Raw genomic sequence first — 25,882 nt, 5'->3', positions numbered from 1 at the left:
CATATACCTCTTGGCCATTTGTATGTCTTTTTTTTTTTTTTTTTTTGAGAGAGGGTCTCACTCTGTTGCTCAGGCTGGATTACAGTGGTACCATCATGGCCCACTGCAGCCTCGACTTCCAAGGCCCAAGCAATCTTCCTGCCTCAGCCTCCCAAGTAGCTGGGACTACAGGTGTTCACCACCACGCCCAGCTAATTTTTTTGTTTAATTTTTGGTAGAGACATGGTCTCTCTATGTTGCCCAGGCTGGTCTTGAACTCCTGGGCTTAAGCAGTCCTTCTGCCTCAGCTTCCCAAAATGCTGGAATTACAGGCATAAACCACCATTCCTGGCCTTGTATGTCTTCTTTTGAGAAATGTCTATTCAAATCTTTTGCCTGTTTTTAATGAGATATCTGTCTTTTTAGAGATCAGTATTTTTAAAATCAGATCCCTTGGTTTAACATCAGAGTGTTGTCCCCCAACTTCATTAATTACATTTATCACCACAAATCAATGTCACTTTATGTAACATTTAAATACATCATTGCAGAAAACTCAAGAAAATACCTAGTTTGTATTGAGGTTGTTACAAGAAGAGTCCTATTGATCCTTGTGCAAAGCATTAATGTTTCTGCAAGGAGAGTATCGGGGCAAGGGAGGAAGTTAGAGGCTTTTCCTTTATAGATTCAGTAAGAATAAATAGATGACTTTGTTAATTAAGCTGATTTTGACTGGAATGAAAGAAACCTCTTATTGGACTGGCTTAAACAAAAAGTGGAGTTTAGAGGAAGGGACACTACAGTGTTTCAGGGCAGAGCCAAAGAACAAAGGAAGCCAGGATGCCGTTGGGCCCCAGGCCTTTTAGAACCTGGGATGTGAAATGTCACAGTTAGTCTGCCACCACCACAGCCTCTCACAAAATGCTGACTTTTTTTTCTCCCTTGATATCAGCTTTCTCCACATGATGGAAATCACAGATGCTGTCTGCACCAAGATTTGCAACCTGCAAACTCACCCAATGCTGAAGGAATGTTGTTTGTCTAGAAGGAATGAATCAGCAGTCTGTAACAATATTGTACAGAAATGTTGTTACCTCTGAGAGAACTGTTTCCCCTCTAAGGTTTTCAGTGTATGAACTCATATATTCTCTACGTAATGATCATTTGATCTCCCCTTTTCAATAGTTAGCTTTATTACTAGCTTATGAATCAGTGTCATGCTAGTAAATGTCTAACAACTGATTCTCAAAAATTAAGAGAAAAGAGAAGCAAGAAAAAGAAAAAAAGGCTTTAATTGTAACATGTGCCTGTTTGCCAGTATAATTACCTCTAACACGATCAATGTGAAGCTGCAACATGACGTCACTGAATGCAGAGCTGGGGCCCAGTCAGCAGTCTAGAACCTATACAAACAGGATCCGGAAGTGCTGCTTATAATTTATTTAGCCACTATTTAGAGAGCAATGTTAAATAGCAATGATAGCAGCAAGCAGCCTTTCCTTCACCCTGATACTTTAGTATCCAGCAGCAAATAACTTGCTCCCTGTGTGCTCCATTTGATTACATGCTAGTGGGTTCTTGGAGCTCTGTATCTGGACTTAGAAAGAGGGAATGTCGGTCGTCAGCAAAGCCTGAGTTCTGTCCCCTCATTCTCTTCCCCGGGCAGCATGAGCTTCACCACTCCCTCCACCTTCTCCACCAACTACCGTTCCCTGGGCTCTGTCCAGGTGCCCAGCTACATGCCCGGCCAGTCAGCAGCGCAGCCAGCATCTGTGCAGGCACCTGGGGTTCTGGTTCCGGGAACTCCGTGTCCTGCTCTACCAGCTTCTGGGGCGGCTTGGGGTCTGGGGCCCTGGCTGTGGGGATGGCCGGGGGTCTGGCAGGAATGGGAAGCATCCAGAACAAGGAGACCATGCAAAGCCTAAACAACCGCTTGGCCTCCTACCTGGACAGAATGAGGAGCCTGGAGACTGAGAACTGGAAGCTGGAGAGCAAAATCCGGAAGCACCTGGAGAAGAAGGGACCCCAGGTCAGACACTGGAGCCATTACTTCAAGACTATCCAGGACCTAAGGGCTCAGAACTTCACAAATACTGTGGACAATGCCCGCATCGTTCTGCAGACAGACAATGTCTGTCTTGCTGCTGATGACTTCAGAGTCAAGTATGAGACAGAGCTGACCATGTGCCAGTCTGTGGAGAGCGACATCCATGGGCTCCGCAAAGTCATTGATGACACCAATGTCACTTGGCTGCAGCTGGAGACAGAGATCGAGGCTCTAAAGGAGGAGCTGCTCTTCATGAAGAAGAACCATGAAGAGGAAGTAAAAGGCCTACAAGTCCAGAATGCCAGCTCTGGGTTGACTGTGGAGGTAGATGCCCCCAAATCTCAGGACCATTCCAAGATCATGGCAGACATCCAGGCCCAATATGACAAGCTGTCTCAGAAGAACTGAGAGGAGCTGGACAAGTACTGGTCTCAGCAGATTGAGGAGAGCACCACAGTGGTCACCACGCAGTCCACTGAGGTTGGAGCTGCAGAGATGACACTCACAGAGCTGAGAAGTATAGTCCAGTCCTTGGAGATCGATCTGGACTCCATGAGAAATCTGAAGGCCAGCTTGGAGAACAGCCTGAGGGAGGTGGAGGCCCTCTACGCCGTGCAGATGGAACAGCTCAATGGGATCCTACTGCACCTGGAGTCAGAGCTGGCACAGACTCGGGCAGAGGGACAGCACCAGGCCCAGGAGTATGAGGCCCTGCTGAACATCAAGGTCAAGCTGGAGGCTGAGATAACCACCTACAACAGCCTGCTGGAAGATGGCAAGAACTTCAATCTTCTTAATGCCCTGGACAGCAGCACCTCCATGCAAACCATCCAAAAGACCAACAGCTGCTGGATAGTGGATGGCAAAGTTGTGTCTGAGACCAACGACACCAAAGTTCTGAGACATTAAGCCAGCAGAAGCAGGGGACCCTTAGGGAGCAGGATGCCAATAAAAATTCAGAGGTTAAAAAAAGAAAGAAAGAAAAAGAAAGAAAGAGGGAGTGTCATTGTCAATTAGAGATGCTGACCAAGGACTGGGGAGGAGAAAACGGCTAAGCACAGCAGTGCCCCACATCTGTCCCACGATGAAGACTATGCTCTCTGAGTGAACTGTTGAGATCCACAGTCTATTTTTGTCTTTTCTAGGCTATAGACTACTTAGGAAGTGAGGAGACTTAATAATTAGGCAACTTATTTAAACTCCCTTTGCCTCAGTTTCCTAATTATTTAAATAGGGGTATTAGAATATATACCTTGTATGACTTTTATGAGGTTTAAATGAAATAATTCGTGTTAGGCAACAAATCCAATGTCTCACACACAGTAAACGCTCAATAAATGTTTTAATATCAATTTTAGTTATTTGTCTTTTTCTCTTAAATACTGTCAACCATAATATTGGTTTAATATGGTCTATATTACATTTTAAAAATATCCTTCTTGTCCTTGTTTTCTAAGTTCTTTTTGAAAAATAAAGAAGGTAAATTTTGTCCTTTGCCTTTTTAGGATTTATTACTTAGTTTTTCTTATAGATCTAAGAAGAAAGAATATTCAGTAGCTCAATAGAAGCCAATAAACTCTCCCCTCATCTCTCTGCCTCACATGCCCTTTCTCCATAAGTCCTAGCCTTTTTCCAGCTGGGCTGACTCCCCCATACAGTCATGTCCATCAACAGTTTCCTTCCTGGCTACTCCTCCCCCTCTCAATTACAGCCCCCTGCACCAGCCCTCCACAGAAGCACCCTTTCAGCCAATACAAAATACCTTGATCAAAGTAGTCTGCCTCAATTTGTGGCTGAAAAAAAATTTTTAAGCATAAGCTTCTAAAACATTCTGTTACACAAAGTGGGAAGGGGAGTTATTTAAAAACACAACTGACTGAAGCAGCTTTTCCCTCGCAAGAAAGCTGAGACAGACTTCATTGGCTCTACGTAAAAAGTAAGAATTTGAGTTTTGGGGGAGGAAGTTGAGTTTTTTGAGTTGCCTGGGAGCGGCCCAGGAAGGAAAGGAAGCTGTCTAGAGGGGCAGCCAGGTGGCAGAGACAAAAGCAATGACGTGGGCAGGAGTTCCATCTGGGATCATGGTCAGTTAGAATGGTTATAAGATTTTTTTAAAACCTGAGTATTTAATATCCAGGTATGAGTATTTAATATGCAATACATATCTCATCATCCTGAAAACATAAGACCTGCCATGTTCACAGCATTATATGTTCAGAGTACTTTCTAGAGAGAAGAGAAGATATTCGGTGGGGTCTCACCGTTGCCTTTTCCTGCTGATCCAAACAAACAGATGCAAAAGAACTGACTATACAGAGAGGTAACCAACAGTAACGTTAAAAAAAAAGTCATTTTCCTCAATTCAACATCTAGGAAATTCCCACATAATGGAGTATATTAGTTAAGAGTTCTCCAGAGACAGAACAAATAGGATATATTAATATATGTACAGGTAGATAGGTATACGAGAGAGAGGATTTATTAAGGGAATTGATTGGCTCATGCAGTTACGGAGCCTGAGAAGTCCCATGATAGGCTTTCTGCAAGCTGGAGAACCAGGGGAGCCAGCAGCATAGCTGTCCAAGGCTGAAGGCCTCACAACCAGGAAAGTTCATGGTGTGACTCTCAGTCTGAGGCTGAAGGCCTGAGAGCCCAGGGGTCTGCTGGAGCAAGTTCCCAAGTTCAAAGGCCTAAGACCCTGGAGTTCTGATGTCCAAGGACAGGAGAAAAGAGACATCCCAGTTCCAGAGTATCCTTTTTGGAAAAACAAATTCACCTTTCCTCTGCCTTTTTGTCCTATCTAGGCACCCTGCTGATTGGATGGTGCCCACCCACAATGAGAGCGGATCTTTTCCCATCAGTCCCCGGATACACACACAAACATACTTTCACAGACACACCCAGAAATGGTGCTTAACCAGCTATCAAGTCAGTTAACACCTGAAAGTAACCATCACAGGAGGTAAAGGCTAGCAGAAGGTCTGGCCTGTGGACCAGAACTGGTGTCCTTAGAGGACCAGACATCCTTCCAGTTTCCGTGAATGAATGCCCAACAGATCCCCAGAGCCTATTCTCTCCTACTTCTGCCTTTCAGCATTGGCAGCCAGAGGTGAAGGGGGAGCATCAAGGACACAGAACACACGGTTGAATATCTTGGGATCACCAATTAGACATGAAATTTCAGAGGCATTGGAACCAGAGCAACTCTATCTTGCATAGGGGCTAGGTAAAATGAGGCTGAGACCTATGGGGTTGCATTACAAGGAGGCTGGGCATTTTTAGTCACAGGATAAGATAGGAGGTCAGCCAAAAATACAGGTCCCAAACACCTTGCTGATAAAGCAGTTTGCTGTAAACAAGCTGGCTAAATCCCACCAAAATGAAAATGGAGATGAAAGTCACCATTGCTCGTGCTCAATGCTCATTAGATGCTAATTATAATATATTAGCATGCTAAAAGACACTTCCACCAGCACCATGACAGTTTACAAATGCCATGGCAAAGTAGGGAGTCATCCTATATGGTCTAAAAAGGGGGGAACCCTCAGTTCTGGGAATAGCCCACCCCTTTCCTGGAAAACTCATGAATAATCCACCTCTTGTTTAGCACATAATCAAGAAAATACCATAAAAATGGCCAACCAGCAGCTCTCAAGGCTGCTCTACCTATGGAATAGCCATTCTTTTTTTTTTTTTTTTTTTTTTTTTTTTTGAGACAGAGTCATGCTCTGCCACCCAGGCTTGAGTGCAGTGGCATGATCTCGGCTCACTGCAACCTCTACCTCCCAGGTTCACGCCATTCTCCTGCCTCAGCCTGCCGAGTAGCTGGGATTACAGGTGCCCGCCACCACGTCCGGCTAATTTTTGGTAGAGACAGGGTTTCACCGTGTTAGCCAGGGTGGTCTCAATCTCCTGACCTTGTGATCTGCTTGCCTCGGCCTCAAAAAGTGCTGGGATTACAGGTGTGAGCCACCGCGCCCGGCCCCCATTCTTTATTCCTTTACTATCTTAATAAATTTGCTTTCACTTTGCTCTATGGACTTGCCCTGAATTCTTTCTTGCACAAGGTCCAAGAACCCTCTCTTAGAGTCTGGATAGGGATCCGTTTCTGGTAACAGAAAGATTTTTCCACAGTGGACACACCTTAGGTCATTAGAGAGGACAAGGAGAGAGGTGGTGGTGACAACGTTGTGGTTCACATCAGTTGGAACCTCTGTATTAGATCACACATATTCAGACTTCCGTCCAGCAGGGTACAGTTCCATTTGATGAGAAATGATGCCTTCACAAGCCCTGAATTCATCCACATTAATCTCTTGGTTACTGCCTGACTCACTGAATAGGGAAAGCCTATCACTTCCTGTTGTCTCATCTATTCCATGATGCACTTGAAGCAAAATTGTGCCAACGTGAGAAAATATGGGGATTCAAAAAGTAATCCAAACAGATGTAATGAGTCACCTTATTTTTGAAACTCTGCCTAGTTTGTGAAGGTCAGATGCTATTGGTTCATCATGTCTGCCAGCATTATCAAAAAAAGGAAGAAAAGAAGAATAAAGCTCAAATGGATGCTCAGTGATTATGAGAAGCAAAAGTAGATCTGTTTAAAAATACGTAGTAGTCATTGCTGAGGTTTATTTACTTAATCTTCATCAATTTGTAACATTAAGGAGGTATAACCTATAGACTGGGCATGGTGGCTCACGCCGGTAATCCCAGCACTTTGGGAGGCCTACGTGGGCAGATCACTTGAGGTCAGGAGTTTGAGACCAGCCTGGCCAACATAGCAAAACCCTTTCTCTACAAAAATATGAAAATTAACTGGGTGTGGTGGCACACACCTGTAATCCCAGCTACTGGGGAGGCTGAGGCAAGAGAACTGCTTGAACCTGGGAGGTGGAGGTTGCAGTGAGCCGAGATCATGCCACTGCACTCCAGCCTGGGCAACAGAGTGAGAAAGGCTCTGTCTGAAAACAAAAAACAGAAGAAAAAAATCATTTTTACTATACCTAATAACAATGCTTGAAAAACAAAATTGTTTCTTTTTTGAAAGATACAGGGTTTGAAGTCGATCTGATTTTACTGATATTTTGTAGTAATTAGATCTTCTAGAAGTCCTTTGATGGCAGCTATGATGTCATGCATTTTGGAGTGACAGGTGTTAATGACTTCCTGGAAAGCTTAAGGGAAAATTAATGCTTATAAGTCTGATTGAGAATTGTTAGCACAAAATTGACTAAGTTGATAAACGTAATACAAAAAGTATTATCTGAGTCCTGAAAAAAGACTGTCTGAAGTCATCTCCTTAAATATTCTGAAGTGAAAAAAAGGTGCAAAATAATGTATAGGTAGTACTAAATTTATATATAGGTGAAATACATACATATATACACATATAGAATACCTTTGGAAGAATCCTCAAGCAATTGGTAACAGGAGTCGTTTTCAGGGAGAATGAATAAATGGGGACTGTCAGGAAACAGTTTCACTGTGTGACGTTTTAAATATTGGACCCCATGCATTTGCATTTATTAGCTGGTTAAAAAAGTCTGAAGCCTTTCCACACTACCCACAGAGGTGTCCATATGGCATTGTTCTGGATTCCTGTCGTAACTGAAAAGGGAAACTTTCACAACGTCCAGAGCCCTTGATGTCCTGCAAATGAAGGAGGAGGATGTCCTTGCAGCAGGAACCCACTTAGGTGGCACCAATCTTGACTTCCAGATGGAGCAGTACATCTGTAAAAGGAAAAGTGATGGCGTCTACATCATAAATCTGAAGAGGACCTGGGAGAAGCTTCTGCTGCCAGCTCGTGCCATTGCTGCCATTGAAAACCCTGCAGATGTCAGTGTTATATCCTCCAGGAATACTGGCCAGAGGGCTGTGCTGAAGTTTGCTGCTGCCACTGGAGCCACTCCAATTGCTGGCCGCTTCACTCCTGGAACCTTCACTAACCAGATCCAGGCAGCTTTCTGGGAGCCACGGCTCCTTGTGGTTACTGACCCCAGGGCTGACCACCAGCCTCTCACAGAGGCATCTTATGTTAACCTACCTACCATTGCTCTGTAACACAGATTCTCCTTGTGCTATGTGGACATTGCCATCACATGCAACAACAAGGGAGCTCACTCGGTGGGTATGATGTGGTGGACGCCGGCTCGGGAAGTTCTGTGCATGCGTGGCACCATTTCCTGTGAACACCCCTGGGAGGTCATGCCTGATCTCTACTTCTACAGAGATCCTGAAGAGATTGAAAAAGAAGAGCAGGCTGCTGCTGAAAAGGCAGTGACCAAAAAGGAATTTCAGGGTGAATGGACTGCTCCAGCTCCTGAGTTCACTGCTACTCAGCCTGAAGTTGCAGACTGGTCTGAAGGCATGCAGGTGCCCTGTGTGACTATTCAGCAGTTCCCTACTGAAGAGTGGAGTGCTCAGCCTGCCACAGAAGACTGGTCTGCAGCTTCCAGTCTCAGACCACTGAATGGGTAGAAGCAACCACTGAATGGTCTTAAGCTGCCCTTGCCCGGGCTCTTAAGCAACATGGAAATAAGGTTAATGGAAAATAAACATCAGTTTCTAAAAAAAGAAAAGTCTGAAGCACAAAAAATCCCAGAATACTTTGGGAGGCCGAGGCAGGCGGATCACGAGGTCAGGAGATCGAGACCATCCTGGCTAACACAGTGAAACCCCGTCTCTACTAAAAATACAAAAAATTAGCCGGGCGCGGTGGCGGGCGCCTGTACTCCCAGCTACTCGGGAGGCTGAGGCAGGAGAATGGTGTGAACCCAGGAGGCAGAGCTTGCAGTGAGCCGAGATAGCGCCACTGCACTCTGGCCTGGGTGAAAAAAAAAAAAAAAATCCCAAAATATGCACATAGCAAATGAATGATTATAAATATTTATGGAAAATAAAGTTTAAAGAGGAAGAACTTTTTTATGGAAAAATAATAAAAATTTCGTTTGAAATGTCATCTTAAACAATTAAAGACTAATTACAATTAGTTTAATTTTACTTTAGCTATAAAAAAGTTTAGATGATCATTGCAACTGAGCACAACTCCTTCAACTGAGCAAAGACTGAATCAAGTAATTTTTCTAACATAATTGGATAAAATCTCCAATCCTAATTTGTGGTTAACTTTAGTGGCAAAACCATAAACATGATGCTTTTGGCATGAATGTTTCCATTTTTCCAAAGGCCTCTCTTAGTCTTTGATACTTAAATCATTCTCCTAGGAAGAAATATAGATTCATTTTCACCTTGCCACTGATTTGGAAGATCATCCACAAACCTATGCTCCCTAATGCAATTTCTTAAAAAGGAATGTCTTCACTTGTTGAGGGAGAATATTTACGGCTAGATCATCTGCCCACACTAAGAGCCCACAGGTTCAGTAAAGAGTGGATCTGGCCACTAATCCCAGAAATTACTCCCTCATTACTGAGGAAGCTTATAAAGAAAATAGAAACAATCTTCAGACAATGCTACTCCAGAACCAAATGAGGAGGCCATAGAACTGAGATGTTGCTTAAGTAACATGTCTCAGAATGTGACACATACATGCTATCTGTGAATGTCAATTTTTCACATTTTCACCTGGACGCAAATTTGAAAGTTGAAGTTTAAGATCATTGGTGTCCTTAAAGCAAACTATACCTGGGTGACTGTGGCAGGGATGCCTAGGAGCCCCAGGCAGGCATTAGGGTGGTATAATGACTTGGGGATGAGGAGGAGGTGAGGAGAGCCCTAGTTGGTTTTTCTTAAGTATCGAAAACATGACTGGAAAAAAAAAAGTGCCTGCCTATTTTGAGGGTGGAAATCTTAAATACAGAAAACACAAAGAGTCAAATGCAAGCAAACACTCTTTAGACCAGTTCAGAAAAGCTGGAACTGCTTAAATGGAAACCCTCACAGCTGAATCAGAAAGGATTGTGAATGTTGATTGGATATTTCATTATATTAAGGAATTATTCATTGATTATATTAAGGAATTATTCATTTTTATGTATGATAATGGATCATAATTACATTTTCCTAAGTACATTTCATTTAGAGATATTCACAAGAATTTATGAATGAAATGATATGATGTGTAAGATTTGATCTTAAATAATCTAGGGGCAGGAGGTTGGCCATTGTTGATATTATTGAAACTGAGTGATAGGTACATGTGGATTCATTATACTATTCTCTATTTTTGTATGTTTAAAATTTTCCATTAAAAAATACAAGTGAGGCACGTTTTACTTCTACTTTTTCATTTATTGAAGCTGGTCATAGAAATGTAGGAGAAGGAAGCCAAGGGCAAACTGTGAGACACTTGGAAGACACTCACCAAAGTTCTAATGGCCAGAGCTGAGAAGGGCAAAGCAAAATAAAAGGCATTTTTGAGGCTGCCCAGCAGGCCTTCAGAAATCTTGGTACAATAGAACAGGAGTTAGGAATAAGTTCAAGGGCAGGCAGAACACAAAAATAACAGTGGCTTAAAACAAAGTGTTTATTCTCTTTTTAAGTTTTGCTTTTAATTGACAAATAATTGTATATATTCGTGGGGTACTGCATGATGTTCTGATACATGTATACATTGTGGAATGATCAAATCAGGCTAATTAACACATTCATCACCTCAAATATTTCTCATTTATTTTTGCTGAGATATAGAATACTTTTTTTAACTTGTATTTTAAGTTCATGGGTACATGCACAGGTTTGTTATGCAGGTAAACTAGCCCCATGGGATTTCTTTATCACATTAATGAAGACAGAGGTAAGTGTCCCAGTGCTGTCAGAGTGGCTCTGTAGCCCTCAGGGATCTCTGTAGCCCTCAGGGATCCCTGTAGCCTTCAGGAGTGCAGGCTTATTCCAGTTCACTGTTCTCCCAGGCCCCTCATCCCTGTGGCCCAATCGTCTGCACTCCAGGCAGCAGGGGTGCAGGAAGAGAACTAAAAGTAGGCAAGGAGAGAGAACCAACTGTCCCTTAAGGGAAGTTCCTAGAAGCTGCCATGCTAAGGCCTGAGATAGATGCATGCAGCATCTATACATACATTTTAGAGGCACAACTGAATCTGCCACCTATGAGAAGCAACAGCATTCCACCAAATTCTTAGCCAATATTTGCAGGCTGCCCAAAGACAGTAACCTCTTAAGGGGTAAAACATTTCGCCATTTTTTCCTGTTTACTTCCTATGAAAAGAGCAAGGCCTGCACAAGAGCCTCTGTCTTACGGAAAGTTCTAAATCCCAATATTAAGGAGAATAAACATTTGGGTCATTACAATAAGCAGCCAGTTTCTTTTTTTTTTCTTTTTTTTTTTTTTAGTGTACTGTATTTCTGTCTTTATGGCTTCCACAATGGTTGAACTAATTTACACCCCCATCAACAGTATATAAGTATTCCTTTTTCTTGACAACCTCACCAGCATCTGTTACTTTTTGATGTTTTAGCTGTACCATTCTGACTGGTGTGAGATGGTATGTCATCGTGGTTTTGATTTGCATTTCTCTAATAATCATTGATGTTGAGCTTATTTTCATATGCTTGTTGGCCACATGTATGTCTTCTTTAGAAAAACTTCTGTTAGTGTCCTTTGCCACTTTTTAATGAGGTTGTTTGGTTTTTTTCTTGTACACTTAAGTTCCTTATAGATGCTGGGTATTAGACCTTTGTCACATGCATAGTTTGCAAAATTTTGCTATCATTCTTTAGGTTGCCTGTTCACTCTGTGGATAGTTTCTTTTGCTGTGCAGAAGTTCTTTAGTTTAATTTGATCCCATTTGTCCATTTTTGCTTTTGCTGCAATTGCCATCTTTGTCATGAACTCATTGCCCATGCCTATGTCCTGAATGATGTTGCCTAGGTTGTCTTCCAGGGTTTTTATAGTTTGGGGTTTTACATTTAAATCTTTCATCTATCTTGAGTTGATTTTTGTATGCGGTGTAAGGAATGGGTCTGGTTTCAATCTTCTGCATATGGCTAGCCAGTTATCCCAGCACTATTTATCGAAAAAGGAATCCTTTCTCCATTGCTTGCTTTTGTCAAAGATCAAATATTTGTGGGTATGTGGTCTTGTTTCTGGGTACTCTAATCTGTTCCATTGGTCTATATGTCTGTTTTTGTACCAGTACCATGCTGCTTTGGTACTGATACAAACTATAATACTGTAGCCTTGTGATGTCTCCAGCTTTGTTCTTTTTGCTTAGCCTTGGCTAAAAAATAGCCTTGGCTATTCAGGCTCTTTTTTGGTTCCATATGAATTTCAAAATAGTTTTGTCTAGTTCTGTGAGGAGTCTCAATGGTAGCTTAATGGGAGTAGAATTGAAACTATAAATTACTTTGGACAGTATGGCCATTTTAACAATATCGATTCTTCCTTTTCATGAGCATGGAATGTTTTTCCATTTGTTTCTGTCATCTCTGATTTCTTTCAACAGTGGTTTGTAGATCTCGTAGAGATCTTTCACCTCCCTTAGTTAGCTATATTCCTAGGTATTTCATTTTTTTTGTGGCAATTCTGAATGGGAGTTCATTCCTGATTTGGCTGTCAGCTTGACTCTTCTTGGTATATAAGAATACTAGTGATTTTTGTACATTAATTTTGTATCCTGAAATTTTGCCCAGTGTTAGGGAAGGGCAATGAGTCCCCTGAAATAAAGTTGTAGACATCAAAAGAGAATAAGGAGCGGAAAACGGCTATCTCCCTACTCCCAGTGAAGTTGGAAAGAGAAGGGAAATGACAATTCTGGGTCTCTCTAGAAAGGAAGTCAAAGGCAGATTCCAGAACATGCTCAGACCCCAGCCCTTTTGGGGCAGTTGTAATCTCAGAAGTGGCTGACTCAGTAAATCAGAAAAAATACAACCCTAAGAGACCTGAATAGTTGGAAAAGGAGCCATCATGAGAGTACAAGGATGACATATTGGAAATCACAGTCTGGGACCATGTAGATGTGGTAGAGGAAGAGGGGTACCAACTTCAGACTGTATGTGAGAGACGGACCAAACAGCATAAACACGAACACATCCAATGCTTTATAAATTTATTTGCAAGAAAATATAACTTCTACAAATAAGAAATAAATCCAAAAGCAACCTTGAAAACAATTTTTGATGAATATGTGTTACTTAACATGGTTGATAAGAATTCTTGTAAATCACAATAGTCCAATTATTGAGATGGGCAAATGATACTTCCCATAAGAATATGAATCACCATTAACAATACATTTTGGTCAAAGTCCTTTGTCTTTCAAGAAACCTCATGTGGCTGTGTTTCAAACAAAATAAAAATGAAAAACTTAGTTCTTCCCCAATACCAATTTGTCTCTCTGAAATTTCATGCCATATCAACAAAATAACTCACACTGGCTGTTTAATTTTTCTTCCTCCTCAGACATTATCTGGAATTACACAAAATAGCTTGAAATAATGAAAAAGATATTGTCTATCCACAAAACCTAATATCTAGCTTACTTACAATCTAATATTGCTCTATTGTTATTTACTATAAGACAAAGGCACAGTATTGTCTCTAATTACCACAGCTGTTTGAGATACAATTATCCACACCTACAGACTAGAAAACTGAGGCTTAGAGTACTTAATGACATCCCTAAAGACCCCAGTTACCTAGCTACAAATTCTACAAAATTTACCCCAAAAATCCAAAAATTGTTTTGCTACAAAGGCTACAAAATCTACTTTAAAAATTTACCAAGTCTTTGCACTATAGCACATTATCTCTTCCTCAATCATGTTGACCTTTCTCAGGCCAAAATTCTCTTTCACCTCTTAGAAAGCGTCTAGGAAGGGTTGATTTTCTCATGGGCAGATGGTCAGGACGTTGCCACTCTCCCCTTCTCCCAAGAGCTCAAGACAGAAGAATGGACGCAAAGGCTCCAAAGAGAAGAAACCGTCATGTGTATAGATGAGGACATTATTGTCAACATCAAAAAACTGGATTTTTTCTAAGTCAACATCCAGGAAAATTCCCACACGGCGAAGGCCAGGGCTTGCAGGAATTCTCTCCAGATCGGTGTTAGCATGGATTGCTCCTGCCTTCATGCTAATGATCCAGAAGCCATGCTCAGGGGATAAATCACTGCTCTTTCTGTCAGCCGACTCCTTGCAGACGCCCAGGGACCATGACTTCACCTCTCCCACTTCAACCTCCCAGTAATGTTGGCCGGAGGAGAAGCGGGGAGTACCCAGGACACAGGTCAGCCTGGGATCTTTTGTCAGGTCGTGGTGGATCTTCCCACACTGAGCGCTTCTTAGATCACTGGAGAAGACAAGGAGGGAGCTGGCAGTGGCTGCATCCAAGGTCACATCCTCCCGAAAATGCCGGAGCTCCTCCCTCATGTCCACACTTTCCTCAAATTGGTTACCGTGGAGCTTGGTGATGAGTGCTAGGGCTCTCACGTGCCATTCCTCAAAAGGAGGTGCCTTCACCACCTCTCGACACAAGGGGCACATCAAGCGAAAATCATGGTTTTCTAGCATCCAATTCTGGATGCAATTAAAACAGAAAACGTGTTTACAAGAGAGAGAAATGGGACAGGAGAAAAAATTCAGGCAAACTGGACAGGACAACTCTGCTTGCAGGTATTGGGCCATGGCTCCTAAGGGTTACTCCTCAGCCTTGAAGTAAACTGAAATGATCCTTTATTGACTTCTGGAAGCACTTGGGAGCCCTCAGTACACAATCCACTCTTCAATAGTCTAAATCCAAGATTAAATAATACAAATTAATAAATAAGTTATTGGCATACATAAATGAATTATATTATTTAATAAATAATAATAAATTTATTAACTAAGAAATTAAGAATAACAAAAAATAAATAATATTTCTGTTGTTTGTGTATGAAAGTGACACTGAATTGCTAGAGAATCACAGTAATGTAGTCATGGTGATAAAAATGATTTCAAAACTCTTCAAACTCTAGATAATCACAAGAAAGAAATAGGACAGTGGAAACTTTCTTTTCAGACAGTGCAGCTTACCTAGTCTGAAGACTTCCAGGTGATGTGTTGGCTGCTCTGGCCAAAGTTTCTCCTAATGGGGGCTGAATTCAAGTGGGTCTTTAATAGAATCTCAGTATAGTCTCCACTCAGTATTTCTTTGTAGATCACCTGCAATGCAGGAAAAAGAATTTTCATGTCTAAATTCAATCATGAAAATAAAGCCAATTCTACATAAATCATCACAGAAAAGAGACTCTAAGGAATCCTCAGAATTTCCAGGAAAATTACCACATGTGAGTAAAGCCAGCAATATCCACTGCAAAATGAGATGCCCATAAATGAATCAAGTTTAAGGAGAAAGTGTTATTAGATGAAATGCTTTAAAGCACTCTAAGAAAACTAATTAAGGCTTGAATTAATGTGAATAAAAATATCATAGTCATCAACTTCTCCAAAATAATCATGCCTGAATACAAACCAAAAAGATGTTCCAGACAAGGAAGATGCCCTCCAGTTACCCCAACTGCTCCCAAAGCTTGAGAGCCTCTGGTACTCCCAGAGGACTTCCCACCATGGCTGTCATTCTTTGAGTGAGCTGTCTCTGACATGTTGGGCACAGCATATTGGACCAGGCTAGACCCATGACCCAAAGACAGCCTCGCAAAGCCGGACAGCACCTTTGAGATGATGTGAACAGAGGACTGTTCTCCAATAAGAGCCTGCACTGAGCAGTAACTAGCAGAACTTCTTACCAAGAACCCACAAATCACACATTTAGTGGTGACAGTAGTAACAGAATGAGGGACAGAAAGAGGAGCAGCATCAACATTACCAGAGAGAGGAAGTGATGAACACCGCTGAGGCCAGCCTAAGACTGAGTTACTAGAACTGTCCTACATCCCAGAACACATTCTCTAATCTCTTTCCAACAAATACTTATTGAGCCCCTTCTGTGCTCTTGGCCTCAACTGGACTCTGGAAACACAAACGTGTGGAATAAACAGGGTATCTGCTCACATAAAACTTTGTCTTCCAAGTCCTGATCAGCATTCCAATCACATGGTGCCTGGCTGGCGGACAACCAGAGATTACCTCTTTCTTAAATTCTGTTATCTCTTTCAATTTAATGGGAAATTTAACATGGTGCTGGAAATCTAATTGCCTAACCCACCTTGGAATGTATCTAAGAAAACAATTTTACAAAAGAAAAAAAAATGCTACACTTATTCACAAGTTGTTCATTTCAGTGTTGACTACCATCCCAAATGATCAGGAACAATCGAATTATCTAACAATAATAAAATGATTCCACTAATTATGACACAACTACTAAAAGTGGTCAACTATATTTAAGTGAAAACCCGAAGCGAAGTCTTTTTTTTTTTTTTTTTTGAGACGGAGTCTTGCTCTGTCGCCCAGACTGGGGGTGCGGTGGCTCCATCTCGGCTCACTGCAACCTCTGCCTCCCGGGTTCAAGCAATTCTCCTGCCTCGGCCTCCTGAGTAGCTGGGATTACAAGCATGTGCCACCACGTCCGACTAAGTTTTGTATTTTTAGTAGAGACGGGGTTTCACCATGCTGGACAGGCTGGTCTCTTGACCTCGTGATCCACCCACCTCAGCCTCCCAAAGCGCAGGTGCGAACCATGGCGCCCGGCCGAAAACCCACAAATCTTTTAAGAAATGTTGGAAAATAAAAAGAAACCATTTTAAAACAGCAAATCCATTGTAGTTGAAAACACATACAAATACAAGTTCATGCAGAGAGTGACCTGAGGTTCATATGTAAAACTTTAAATGGCAAAGTTATAGTTAAAGGTGAAGAAAGCTCCCTGGCACAGGAAAAAACTAGTTCTTTCTCCTCTAAAATAAATAGTTAAAGGCATTCGAAAACACCAGTTTGTAGCCAAACACAGAATAGGACATTGGAAATAGCTTAAACAGAAGGTATAACTTACCTTGACTTGGAGACTTCCAGCAGAATTCTGAAAAATCCGAAGCCTGCGTCTCTACCTCTACAGACCTCTGCTCCTCTCAGAGTTTCCGCACAGAGACACCGGCGTTTTCATACTGCCTGGAAAACATTGTCCAACCAATCAGAGTCGGAGGCTCCGCCCCAAAGGTTGTACCATCCTAATCTGAGTAAACTCATCAACCCACCCTTCCGTTTATGATGATGACATTAAAGCACGCTTCAAATTATATAGTAAAAAAATTCAAAATTTCTTAATAACTCCTTGAATTAGAGTGAATCTCCTGCCATCTGCTCTTGTCTCTAATTTCAGAACTCAACTTTAAAAAGCAAAATGTGTTGGAGATCAAATACAGAAATGCACTGTTGAAACCTAATCATCTCGTGGCTAATGTAATCATTGGTGTTCCCATTCCTGAAAGAATCATGAGTGGACAGGATCTACAACAGTTTTCATGTCCTTCGACTCAACAATTCTACTCTTAGGGGTACTTACTGGACAGGATAAGAAAGATGGCAGCTAGGCAAGGCTATTGTCCTGTAATTATTAATAATTCCATTTTTTACTCTCAAAAGTGTTCTTGGATGAACGGTAAATTTTATGGTGTCTGTATCCAGAGCAGAAGGAGCAGTCAAAGTCACAAGAGAGGAAAGCTAAGACAAAAACTTCCAAAAAGGGATTTGGAAGGTGAATGAAGTCCCATTGTAGAGAGGATCGCTGGAATATACGTTTTCCCCAAGAGAGACTGCATTCTAAATAACCTCTCCTTTCTCAGGCTTCCTGTTCTGCAAGGCCCAACACACAGCTTACACAGCTTTTACTTCAGTTTTACCTGGTGCTATCTCCATTTCTGTGAGTTAAATACTTGCAGGAGCAGGTCTCAAGCGTTGTTGGGGGTTTTTTTGTTTTGTTTTTTTGACACAATCTCGCTCTGTCTCCCAGGTTGGAGTGCAGTGGCTCAATCTCGGCTCATTGCAACCTCCACCTCCCAGGTTCAAGCGATTCTTGTGCCTCAGCCTCCCTAGTAGCTGGGATTACAGGAGGCCAAGGTGGGCAGATCACGTAAGGTTAGGAGCTCGAACTTTTTAAATTGTAATCTCAAGACCCTTTAAACTTGAGATTTTCATCTCAAGAATCCTTACACTCTCTTTTTTAATTATTCAAAAATGTCATTTTTTTTCTTTCATTTTATTCTGAAATAATTTTAGACACAGAACATTTGTAGGAATAGGAAAAAGAGATATATTCTTTACCCAGATTTACCATTTGTTTTTCAATTGTCTGATGTTTGTATACACTGTGAAATGATTAAATCAAGCCAATTAACATACCTGTCACTTCACATACTTATCATTTGGTCATGAACATCTTCAAAATCTACTATCTTAGCAATTTTTAGGTGTGCTATACATTATCATTAGTTATATCCACCATGATGCACAATGGATCTCCAAAGTGTATTCCTTCTATCTACCTGAAAATTTTTTACCTTTTAACCAACATCTCCCCATTTCAGTCTTCTTTCTATCCCAGTGCCCGGTAGCCACCGTTCTACTCCATGCTTCCATGAGTTCAATTTTTTTTATTTTTTTCCATTCCACATATAGGTGAAATCATGCAGCATTTGCCTTTCGGTGCCAGCTTATTTCACTCAACATAATGTCCTCCAGGTTCCATGTTGTTGAAAATGATAGAATTTCTTAAGACTCGATAGTATTCCATCATGTACATGTACCATGTTTTCTTTATGTATTCATCTATTGAGGAATATCCTGATTCTTTATGCATTCATCAGTTGATGAATATAGGTTGATTCTATATCTTGGCTACTGTGAATAATGCTGTTAGGAACATAGGAGAGCAGATATCTCTTCAATGTACTGATTTTCTTTTCTTTGGATATATATCCAGAAGTAGAATTGCTAGATGACATAGTAGCTCTATTTTTAGTTCTTTGAAGAACCCCCATACTGATTTTCATAATAGCTGTGCCAATTTACATTCCCACCAATGGTGTACGAGGTTTCTCTTTTCTTCCTATCTTTGCCAGCATTTGTTACCTCTTCTCCTTTTTATTATTTTTTTTTCTCATGCCTGTAGTCCCAAAACTTTGGGAGGCCAAGGCGGGTGAATCGCGAGGTTAGGAGTTCAAGACAAGCCTGGCCAAGATGCTAAAACCCCGTTTCTACTAAAAATTAAAAAATTAGCAAGGCGTGGTGGCGGGCACCTGTAATTCCAGCTACTCGTGAGGCTGAAGCAGAGAATTGCTTGAACCTAGGAGGCGGAGGTTGCACTGAGCCGAGGTCGCGCCACTGCACTCCAGCCTGGGCGACAGAGCAAGCCTCCGTCTCAAAAAAAAAAATAAATAAATAAATAAATAAATAAATAATTCTTACAGGTGTAAGGTGATATCATTTGCACTCTTATACATAAATGAGAACTCCAAAAAGCTTTTTATTCATATGAATTATATTTCTTCATATTTACAATATTAGAAATTCAAACTGAGAATTTTTTAAAGCTCTATTTAATTAAAATAAAACCATTACATGTTCACATAAATAATATAGTTTTATTTAAACAAATAACTATTTTCTAAAACAAAAACAATTACCTAGAAGATTTCCATTGTTTTCAATGTTTGCAAACCTCTGTAATTTTTGCTTAATAAAAGACATCTGGATTCTTACATCTACTTTTGCTGAACCTGTTGAGATATGTTGCTTTGATTTAAATATGTGGAAAAAAATGTGGCTTCCCACAGATATTTAGTTGGAAAAGGGAAGATTCTGCAGACTCGCTAAAAGTGTCTCCGGGACCTCCAGGACCTCTCTAACCTATTCAAAGATCATTGCCCTACTACAAATTCTATAACTCTAAGTGACAGCAGCAAATCTTAGTTCCTTGGTAACCAAAAACTCTAATGATGCATCCAGCCATCTTTTTGTCTGGCTTCTGCCATCTCAAAACTAATACATACGATATGGCTAAATATGGAACATTTTCTCTCCTTTTTCCAATAATGGTGGGGCTTTTTTCACTTTTTCATTTAGTTTATTTAACTGCACTGACGATTCCAAATCAAGTTTTTCTCTATCACTGAATAACACCTACTAGGCCCTCAACAGATGTTGATAATAACAAAAAACATCATTCCTTATTGACTCTTACATTTTTCAGCCAGCTCTGACTGTGGCTGGACCATACACTGACTTCGTGCTACTAAGCTTTCGTCTGCCAGGAGAAATATTTTTTTCCCAGAAATACTCACTTTGATTCCCAGATTCTCCATTACTACAGGAATACTGAATTCAGAGAGAAGCACCATTTTTTTAAATTTTCAAGTGCTGGAAATTTTGGAAGCCACTTATCTGTGATATCTTAATACTCTCATGACAACATATCAAAAATGTGCATGAACTTTTTTTAATTTTTAAAATAATTTTTAATTATCATTAATGCTTCCATGAGGTAAGATTAAATCACAAATTAATTTTGTTTCCATAGCTTCCTGATTAAAAAAGGAATCAACTTTCACACATGCTAATTAGATAAGATGAAGCCACTAGTGGGGAGGAGGGAATAATCAGATCTATCAGGAATCTAAGATACTTACAAGTGCATGATATGTTTGCACAAAACACAGTTTGCATTTTTCAAAAGGCAGCAGCTGTAGTGCGGCAGCTTTTCACATTAGCTTCCATCCCCTGGTGTGGGCCAGGTGCTGGCTTGCAACCTCCTCTTCTCTCCAACCCGTGTCCTCTCCTCTCTACTGCCTGGTTGTACATTAAAAGGGACCCTTCTGTCTATCTCAAAGAAGATACAGGGCACCTCTCTGAATTATTAATGCCATCAAAGCCTGCTAATGGAGTTCCCTGGCTCTTCTCTTCAAAAGGAGCTGTGTTTTGCAGATCTGGCGAATTTCATGAAGAGAATATTTTTGGCACTTAGGATATGTAGAGTGCTCCACTTCCACACTTGTTTTAAAGTACAGACTACAGTAAAAACCAGAGATGAGATGATTAGACTCCATAGTTACATATTTGATAACATGTAGTTCCTACTCTAGTTCTATTAAAGAACTCCTTTATTTTTGTTCCTCTAAAATTTTTGTCAAACATATTAAGAAAAAATTGAACAATGTTTGTGCATTTTATGCACATGGTGTGCTTATAGCTGTATAAGAACCGACAACAGATTTCCACATCTACAGCATATTATCTGCAAGAATAGTTTGCTCTCACCTGAGTCCCTATGTAAGTTTCAACGACCATAAGCCACTGTGGAATAAATGAGTAGTGCTCAGTTACCCCAAGTGGGCCCACCCTTCTTTCACTGGTAGGTCCCAGACCCCAAGCAGGGGCCAGAGGGGGACAGTGTGAATCCAAGGGAATTTCAGGAGTGCAAGAATATGGACACACAGGTGACCATGCCACTTGAGCTCTTTACTTTTGTGGTTTCTAGAGCCAAATATAAGTGTTTTCAGATTATGCATACATTCCCTCCTCTAGTGTAGGGCTTTCAGAATATTTTTGTTTGAATGAGGAAGTGTGAATCAAAATAAGCTTCCTTTCCACCCAGTTATCTGGCATTCAATGTGTTATCAAATTCATACCAACTATGAATCTCTCAATATGGCTGGAGCCCCACCCCTACTCCAGGATGCAAGATACATGGAGGCAAGCTGTCTACAGTCAGTCCCACCTGGGAGCATCAGCCCCTGGGGTTTGGGAGCTCTGGACACAAGCAGAGATCCAGCCTCGTGGTAACTTCCTCCTCCAACTGATTGATCCTCGTTGGTGGTTGCCCATTACTGTCCAGATAAGGACCCAAATCCCTAACAGATATCCTGGCCTTGGCCCTGCTCCTCTCCAGCCTCATCTTCTGAAATCCAGACACAAAGCCTCCTTTCACTCCTTTCTGGTGCCCCTCCTAATCCAGGACAGGTGGATTCTCTCTGATTGGAACCATTCCCAGCCGGCCACCCAACTAACACCTACTCATCTTTCAGATATATCTGGGGCATTAGTTCCTCAGAAGAGTATTCCCAGAGCCTCCTAACTAGATGAGAAACCCCTGTGATGTCCTGTCCCAGATCCCTCATCCTTCCTCCTTGGAAGTTATCAGAATGTTAGTTACTATTTATTCATCACTTGAGTAATCTGTGGCTCCCTCACATTAATAGATAACACCTATTGAGCATGTTATATGTGCCAGGTGTTTATTCAAGTATTTCATATGGTTTTGATTACTAAATCCTCTTAGCTCTATGAGGTAGGTGCTATTCTCATCTTAATATCTTGGATAATGAATTTAAGACTTGTGCCACCCACAGGCTGTGTGATCTTGATGTGTTACTAACACCTGTCTGGATTGCCCACCTCTGGCCATCTTTCACATGAGATGGAAATAAACTTCTATCTTGCTTAAACCAGTGTATTTTATACTTTTTCTATTGTGTGCATTCAATCCAATCAAAGTTTAATTAAAACAGGTGCTAACCTAATTCCTTTACCTTCATGGAACTATGAATCTATGCTATTTTGACAGTCATAGCAACTCATCAGACTTCATCCATGAACCTGGAAATCCAGAATCACAAATCCCATCTTTATTTTCTACTATATCTTTTTTTTTTTTTTTTTTTTTTTTTTTTTTGACAGGGTCTCTCTCTGTTGCCCAGGCTGGAGTGCAGTGGTGCAATCTCAGCTCACTGCAGCCTCGATCTCCCGGGCTCAAGAGATCCCCCACCTCAGCCTCCCAAGTAGCTGGGACTACAGTTGTGTGCCACAACACCCAGCTAGTTTTTACTTATTTTCTGTAGAGACAGAGTCTTACCCAGGCTGGTCTCAAACTGCTAGGCTCAAGCAATCCTCTCACCTCAGCCTCTCCAGGTACTGGGATTAGAGGCATAAGCCACCATGCCTCGTTCATATCTTGTATTTTACTGATAGTTTACATCCTGACTGAAGAGACAGATACCATTCATTAGAACTACCATACCATTATTTTTTTCTTTTTTTTTTGAGACAGAGTCTCACTCTGTCACCCAGGCTGGAGTGCAGTGGCGCAATCTCGGCTCACTGCCACCACTGCCTCTCAGGTTCAAGTGATTCTCATGCCTCAGCCTCCAAAATAGCTGGGACTACAGGCACGTGCCACCACACCGAGCTAATATTTGTATTTTTAGTAGAGACAGGGTTTCACCATGTTGGCCGGGCTGGTCTCAAACTCCTGGCCTCAAGCAATCTGCCTGCCTTGGCCTCCCAAAGTGCTGGGATTACAGCACGATGAGCCACTGTGCCTGATCTTTTGCTCTCCTTTTAAATGTCCTTGTCAGTACTTCTCTGCCTGACTAGGTCTTCAGCTTTTAACAAATCCTATTAGTGAGTTCCCTAGCATGGTATTATTGCAAAACAAGGAAAGATAATAACTAATTAGCAGAGTCAGCACAGTCCTGTGAACTCAGTAGAGAGAGTCAAATCTTTCAATTATGCAGTGAAATCTTTCAGTTAACTATCATTTAAACACAACACATGATCTTAGTAGCATGCTGCCCATTGTCAGGACGTTAGGCAAAATAAACTAATCAAAATAAATACTCTTCTTCAGAAGTTACCAGGAAAGCCAGCAACACCCAAGAGCACCTGAACATCTACTGAGCGTCTACTATCTTTGAGGTACTCCGTTAAGTACTAGGATCCCTTCCAGAAAAAAATCATGGAATGACACAGCCGATGCCCTTCATGTTATAACATGATGAAGGGAGATAAGACCAGTACATGAGAAGGGAAATAATGTTGTGAAGTAGACAAGACTGTCTACAGTATGTTGCAGTGGACTGCTGGTTACATATATACGTTTTTAGTCACGTCTATGTATATATAACAAAGGAGAATGTATTTTGACTTGTTTCAGACATTCTCTTTCCAGAACCTCCATACAAGCAACGTTTATTTCTTAAAATCATCAAAGACCTTTCAAACCAGTGTTAATGAACCTATCCTACATGAATGGATTCAATATAATTCCTGTAGCTTTACTTTTCTAACCAAGCCTTCCTCCCATCCTAACGCAATTCCAATTACCCATTACCATAACTGTCCTACGGGAAATGTCCAACAAGTATTATGCATTGATAATTTGCAATGAGTTTATTTCTTCATGTATTCTTACCACAAATAATACACTACTATAACCCTGTATCCCATGTCCCTACAATATTTGGGGCAATTTCCTAAGTAACAGATATAAAATAGATGAGCAAGCTAAGTATAGTTCCTGAACTTGCAGACTAGTGAGGGTTAGAGACAAGTAAACTAGCAAATGTAACGTGTTCTGTAAATGTTATGGTATGGAAAACACATCGTGCTATAGAGCAGATGAAAGAGTGCTTCCCACAAGCTTGAAAGGGTCAGGATAGGTATTAAGAGAAAATGGAATCAGGCCTGCTCCTCCTTACATGACAAAAATTAGCCCCAAATTCAATCATGTATCAAATCTCTCCATTAGTAAACGTAAATGTTCCCCTCACTCTTTCAATTTTATCTATCATAGCAGGCAGCTGAGGTGGACTAAACCAGACCCAATTACGTAAAATCCTCGCATACTCCTCAATCACCCACATAGGCTGAATAATAGCAGTACTACCATATAATCCAAACATCACTATTTTTAACCTAGCTATTCACGTTATCCTGACGACTACCGCATTCCTAGTACTCAACTTAAACTCGAGCACCACAATCCTATTGCTATCTCGCACCTGAAACAAACTAACATGAATAGTACCTATAATCCCATCCACCGTACTGTCCCTGGGAGGCCCACCCCCACTAACCGGCTTCCTACCCAAAAGAATTATCATCGAAGAATTCACAAAAAAAATAGCCTTATTGTTCCCACTGCCATAGCCATTATCACCCTCCTCAACCTCTATTTTTATATGTGCCTAATCTACTCCACCTCAATTACACTATTCCCCATATCCAATAACGTAAAAATAAAATGACAATTCGAAAACACAAAACCCACCCCCCTCCTCCCCCCACTCATTGTCCTCACCACCTTACTTCTACCCATCTCCCCCCTCATACTGGCCATCTCATAGAAATTTAGGTTAAACATAGACCAAGAGCCTTCAAAGCCCTCAGTAAGTTACAAGACTTAATTTCTGCAACTCTAAGGACTGCAAAACCCTACTCTGCATCAACTGAAAGCAAACCAGCCACTTTAATTAAGCTAAGCCCTTACTAGACCAGTGGGACTTGAACCCACAAATATTTAGTTAACAGCTGAATACCCTAATCAATTGGCTTCAATCTACTTCTCCCGCCGCAAGGAAAAAAAGGCGGGAGAAGCCCCGGCAGGTTTGAAGCTGCTTCTTGGAATTTGCAATTCAACATGATAATCACCTCAGGGCTGGTAAAAAGAGGTTTAGCCTCTGTCTTTAGATTTACAGTCTAATGCCTTGCTCAGCCATTCTACCTTCTACCCCGCCCCTCCCCCCGCCCACTGATGTTCGCCGACCGCTGATTGTTCTCCACAAACCACAAAGACATTGGAACACTGTATCTATTATTCGGCTCATGAGCTGGAGTCCTGGGCACAGCCCTAAGTCTCCTTATTCGGGCTGACTTAGGCCAACCCGGCAACCTCCTAGGTAATGATCACATCAATAACGTCATCGTCACAGCCCATGCATTCGTAATAATCTTTTTCATGGTAATACCCATTATAATTGGGGGCTTTGGCAATTGGCTAGTCCCCTTAATAATTGGCGCCCCCGACATAGCATTTCCCCGCATAAATAATATAAGCTTCTGACTCCTCCCTCCCTCCTTCCTACTACTGCTCGCATCCGCTGTAGTAGAAGTCGGTGCCGGAACAGGCTGGACAGTCTACCCTCCCTTAGCAGGAAACTACTCTCA

At 41.3% G+C, this 25,882-nt stretch overlaps 1 protein-coding gene and 2 pseudogenes across 1 annotated transcript; 2 read left to right on the top strand and 1 right to left on the bottom strand.

The window, feature by feature from the left end:
- Window positions 1-1,646: 1,646 nt before the first annotated feature.
- LOC129039181 (keratin, type I cytoskeletal 18-like) lies at window positions 1,647-2,935 on the top strand (annotated as a pseudogene).
- Window positions 2,936-4,929: 1,994 nt separating this feature from the next.
- On the top strand, window positions 4,930-8,532 carry LOC129039104 (small ribosomal subunit protein uS2-like; annotated as a pseudogene).
- Window positions 8,533-13,037: 4,505 nt separating this feature from the next.
- Window positions 13,038-25,444, bottom strand: LOC129039205 (ret finger protein-like 4B). The gene is made up of 6 exons (XM_054492771.2): window positions 25,367-25,444; window positions 22,791-22,918; window positions 20,569-20,947; window positions 16,938-17,053; window positions 15,020-15,148; window positions 13,038-14,734 (listed from the first exon to the last, which is right to left on the bottom strand). The coding sequence occupies exon 6, from the start codon at window positions 14,627-14,629 to the stop codon at window positions 13,835-13,837; it is 795 nt and encodes a 264-aa protein (XP_054348746.1). The 5' UTR covers window positions 14,630-14,734; window positions 15,020-15,148; window positions 16,938-17,053; window positions 20,569-20,947; window positions 22,791-22,918; window positions 25,367-25,444; the 3' UTR covers window positions 13,038-13,834.
- Window positions 25,445-25,882: the final 438 nt, after the last annotated feature.

This window comes from Pongo pygmaeus, chromosome 5, assembly GCF_028885625.2.
Source record: "Pongo pygmaeus isolate AG05252 chromosome 5, NHGRI_mPonPyg2-v2.0_pri, whole genome shotgun sequence".
In the NCBI taxonomy this organism is placed as follows: Eukaryota; Metazoa; Chordata; class Mammalia; order Primates; family Hominidae; genus Pongo; species Pongo pygmaeus.
Note: the sequence above shows the minus strand (reverse complement) of the source record. Positions and strands in the feature narration are given on the sequence as shown.